This window comes from Volvox carteri, assembly GCF_000143455.1.
Source record: "Volvox carteri f. nagariensis unplaced genomic scaffold VOLCAscaffold_36, whole genome shotgun sequence".
NCBI lineage: Eukaryota > Viridiplantae > Chlorophyta > Chlorophyceae > Chlamydomonadales > Volvocaceae > Volvox > Volvox carteri.
In genome coordinates, this window is record NW_003307579.1 from 361,256 (window position 1) to 365,892 (window position 4,637).

A 4,637-nucleotide genomic window follows, 5' to 3' on the forward strand; every position below is an offset into this window, starting at 1 on the left:
CCGTCGTGACGGGTTGGTGATCATGTGTGTGAGGGGGAGGGTGGCGTACGACAGCTGCTGGTATGCGGTAACGGTGCGGGGGCTGGTGTCCCGTCTCACGTGCAGTCTTCACGGGACTGACACGAGCAGTCAGGCCCCATGAAAGGTGGGGAAACATTGGCCGCCTCCCGCCATCACCACCACCACCATCACCGGGAACCGTCTTGCGCCTTTAGAACTGCTTCGTTACGACTCCCTGGAGCCCCTTCCCGCCCCCCCCCCGCCCTCCCGCCCCCCAAAAACACACACACACCGGGTGTCCCCGTGTCCATGTTGCCCCAGGTGAGGACCCGTGGACCCTCAACCGGGAGACCGGCCAGCCAGCGCGAGAATGACAACCCCTCGGCAGCAGTCCCCACCTCCACATCCCCGGGGAACAGCAACATGTCGCCTGGGGGGGGTACCGGAAGGCGGGGGAGAGGGGGAGGGGAGTAGGGGTTAGGGCCGCAGCTGGCTGGCGGTGATGGTGGTGGCGGTGTTGTTGTTGGTGGTGGTGCATGTCAAATCGGAGGCGGCGTCATGTCCCTATGGCTGGAAGCAAAGCAGGCTGGCGGCTATCGAATGGCCCCCTCAGCCGGGCAGCAGCAGCAGCAGCAGCAGCAGCAGCAGCAGCAGCAGCAGCAGCAGCAGCAGCAGCAGCAGCAGCAGCAGCAGCAGCAGCAGCAGCAGCAGCAGCAGCAGCAGCAGCAGCAGCAGCAGCAGCAGCAGCAGCAGCAGCAGCAGCAGCAGCAGCAGCAGCAGCAGCAGCAGCAGCAGCAGCAGCAGCAGCAGCAGCAGCAGCAGCAGCAGCAGCAGCAGCAGCAGCAGCAGCAGCAGCAGCAGCAGCAGCAGCAGCAGGGCGGCCGACTGTGTTGGCCCCCTACTGCTCCCTCGGCCCTCGTTGGCTCCGGAACCAGCTTTACCCCGCGGAACTACCTCCTTCACTCCCTTCACCCCACTACTTCCTTCCGCCCTCGTTCCGCCCTGCTGCCTCTTGGCCCGCAACCAACAACGGCTGCGTGGAGGTGACCAGAGCCAAATACCCCTGGTGGCCCCTGGTGGTTAACCTGTGAGAGCCCCCAGCCGCATGGCGCCGTCCGATGGAGGGGGCCCTGCATGCCCCCTGTGTGCAGCTATAGGCTATAGGCTAGGTTAGGACTTGCTGAGGCAGGCCGGGAGGTAGGCTGGCAGCTTTCCTAATCGTTTGTTTACAGTTCACGGTTCTCTGGAGGTGGGGAGTTGGAGGAGGCTCGAGGAAACCCTGGGCTGTGTAGAGGGGAAGGGACGCTGCCAGCGCTTTTCACCTCTAGGTACCCGGATGAGTCCCGGCTCCTGATACAGGCCGTGAGTGTCGGATATGCAGACAGCCGTCAGGCGAGGACGCCGGGCTGTTGGTGGAGCTGTGGATGGGGACGGAGCCGTTGCGCGCATGGCGACACCAGAGCCGAGTTCAAGGATCCCTTGGCCTGCTGATAAAGCATCGATACTGCCATCGCTGGAACTGCCAACAGGGTTGAGGAGCTGGATATGTGCTTCTGAGTTTGTAAGTTCTTTATTATTTCCGCTGTGGCTCCTTGAGGTAATGTGCAGGCCCGTCAAGATAACAAGGATTGCCACAACCATCAAGAGTGCGCTCCGCGGGAAATGGCATTTCATCATGGTGTGCTGTGGCTCGAAAACCATTTTTATATTCACCTTATAACGTAAGGGTTGCTATGCCGTTTTGCATAGTGTATTATATACAGCACATATGCGTCGACAACGGCGCTGTAATTTCTCAAAAGCTTAACCACTAAGCCTTAACAGATATCGCCGAGTCGGATTAAATGAAGCCGGCAAGGTAATGCGCAAGTGTGCCCTGCCGGCCGCGCTGTGCGTGCGTCGCAACGCACGCCGTACCGGTAGGATTTGAACGGCCCAACCTCCCAACATGTCGCATCAAACTCCCGATCGGGAGCAATACCGACGATATGAGCAGAATGTACATTTAGCGCACCATCGAGCTTACATGAGTAGTTGAGACAACGGCGAGATGGGGAACACGAGACCCGCTGTCCAGCGAACGACCCACAGGCGAGTGGGCCAGAGTGCGGCACATGTATGGCAGTCACTAGAATGGCCCCGCTCGCGGCAAGCAATTGCATGCGGCTACCGCTGCAGTGGACACAATATTCACGGCGACTACTCTAGAAGGGCCCACCACCACCAGGGTCGAGCGTTGACCACAGCTCCGTGCGCCCGTGCGTCCCTTGTGCCTGAGTGCATAGGTACGTATATCTGTGCCTCCAACCGCGGTCTATAGACCTTCAGTCTTCCAGTCGCCAGATTGTTGAACCTATTTGCTATTCAAATCACGGTTAGTCGTGGACATCCGTGAACTCATGCCCATCAAGATGGGCCTTACTTGTCCGTTTCCTTATGGCAACATGAAGGCCGTAACTCTGCCGTCCAGGCTGGCTGTGGTGGATGGGGTCCCAGGGGCCAAGCTGGGTTGGGAGCCCCAGGGTAAGGCGTGTAAGTGTTGTCTTGCCTACAAGGGTCACAGATTACGTGTGGGGAGAAAGAGGCGCAGGTAGGAAAGCCCTTGATAAGTGGATTTCCAACTCGTTCCAGTTTTTCCAGCTTGCAGCCCAGCGCCGTCCAGTGCCGTACGCCCTCTAAGGCAGGCCATCATGCAGCCATAAATGGATGACTACTAGGACGCATAAGTCAAGGCGTCTCAGTCGTTACATGGAGAGAGTTACACGTCCAGGCAGGTCCGAGGCTCGGGGCCCTTGGGGCTTGTACACAAGGGATAGGATTATGCTGTCTGGGTGGCACTACAATCTATGGCACTGGAGGTGGCATCGATTGGAGTAACTTTCAAGAAAGAATGGACGTATGATAGCCCTGCAACCCGGAACGCCGTGAATTGGCGTACGATATCGGCACTAACGGCCATGCGAAGCCCCAAAAAACAAACGGTCATGGCACTATACGCTTCAGTTTTTAATTGTTTTGTCCAGCAACCTATATAACTGCACTGTATTGCACGTTTACGGTGTTCTTAACAGCCTAATGGACGGCAGGAGGCCTGTTAGTGGCCAATCCTTGCCAAGGAAACGTGCTGGTTACCACAGTGGTAAGTCAAGCTCCTTGGTAAATTTGTCTGAGTGGTTCGTGCCGCGGCGTATGCTGCCTCTCTGGTAGATGTGAACAGCTTTCAAGGAAGCGGTGCTTGGAATCATGACATCGACCAGTCGCACATGAAAGGGATAAAGAATTACGGTCACGAGCGTTGTTTATCGTGCAAAACGAACTCACAGGGGGGTTTGGCGGATGTTCTGGGCACAACAACCTGTGTGCACATCCCTTTAACATCGTACAGACCTGGTTTATCCATGCTAGGCTTACATCTCCGTCTTTGAACTGCTTTCGTTGGGATCGGATTGTGGCGGAGTACGCCTGCCTTGGTTAATGTCTCCGTTTTGCATATTGTCGTCATTTAGGTCAAGAAGGCGAAGGGGGTGACGGCGACATGCAAGGTGTCGTGCGAAGGCGTCGAGCTTGGTTGCGACGGGTTTTCGGCGACGATATCGATGAGAACGGTGACGACGATAATTGGTACAATCGTTCCCCCACGGAAGTTCCGCCGCCCCACGACATGGATGAAATCTATCATTTCCGCAGCAATGAACTACCTGAAAGAATCCCTGAAAAGATCCTGCAGCAGCAACAGCGGCTGCTCCAGCAGTTGATGCATAACCGCCAGGAACTCCGACAGCAGCAGGAACAGCTCCTACAGCAACCCCAGCTTCAGCACTTGCAGGGCACCCCCCTCATTCCGCAGGAGGAGCTCCAAGAGCCACTGCTTCAGGTGCAGCTCCACCCGGTGGAGCAGCGGCAACAAAACCTTCGGCAACTCTTGCCACAGCTGCAGGCAGCAGAAGCGGCCCAAGAGCAGCCGCGACACATGCTAAACTTGGGCATTCGGACAATATTTGAGCGCGGCCCAGGCCCATACTTGGACGGCGCCGGCGCCCCGCACCGGGGGGCCTCAGTCCACCGCGGCCTCGCCGACCCGGACCTGGAGGCTAACGAGCCCCTAGGGCGCGACCCCTTCGGACCCGGCCACCGCCGCATACGTGGTGGCATGGGCCCGCTGCTGGCGCCACCGCACGACCTGATGCCTGACGCCGCCACTGGCAGCGCCGCTGCTGCTGCTGCCGCTGCTGCTGCCGCTGCTGGCACTGAGGCAGCCATCGACGCCGACGCCGAGATGGCCATGGCCCTAGTCCTCGAAGAGGACATGGAAGACGATTTGGAGGACCTGCAGCAGCAGCAGCAGCAGCCTGAATGGGAGCGATGTCGCGGCAGCGGCGGTGAAATCGGTGAAGCTGCCCCTCTACGGCTCTACGGCGGCGACCCTGCGGACCTGGATCTGGCGCACGCGGTCCCGACCAACTCGATTAGCGCGGTGATGGAGAACTCCGACCTGCTGAAGACGGTGCTGATGGAGCTTCATGTGGTGGACCTGTGCCGGGTGGCCTGCGTCAGTCGGTTGTGGATGCGGGTGGTGCACGACCCGACCTTCTGGCGCAGCGTCAACCTGCTGGGGCGGCCCGTACAGCCCGACCAGG

General features: G+C 58.9%; 2 protein-coding genes across 2 annotated transcripts in view; one reads left to right on the forward strand and one right to left on the reverse strand.

Moving 5' to 3' along the window:
• The window catches only part of VOLCADRAFT_118349 (uncharacterized protein), a gene marked incomplete at both ends in the record, with an annotated part of 2,804 nt that extends 1,355 nt beyond the window's left edge, over positions 1–1,449 (reverse strand). The window contains 2 exons of the mRNA XM_002953470.1: positions 293–430; positions 1,323–1,449. Of these exons, the coding sequence (XP_002953516.1) occupies positions 293–430; positions 1,323–1,449 (265 nt within the window). The remainder of the gene's footprint in view (positions 1–292; positions 431–1,322) is intronic.
• Positions 1,450–2,399: 950 nt separating this feature from the next.
• VOLCADRAFT_118350 (uncharacterized protein) overlaps positions 2,400–4,637 on the forward strand; it is a gene marked incomplete at both ends in the record, with an annotated part of 12,762 nt that continues 10,524 nt past the window's right edge. Inside the window, 2 exons of the mRNA XM_002953373.1 lie at positions 2,400–2,523; positions 3,507–4,621. Coding sequence (XP_002953419.1) covers positions 2,400–2,523; positions 3,507–4,621 — 1,239 coding nt within the window. The remainder of the gene's footprint in view (positions 2,524–3,506; positions 4,622–4,637) is intronic.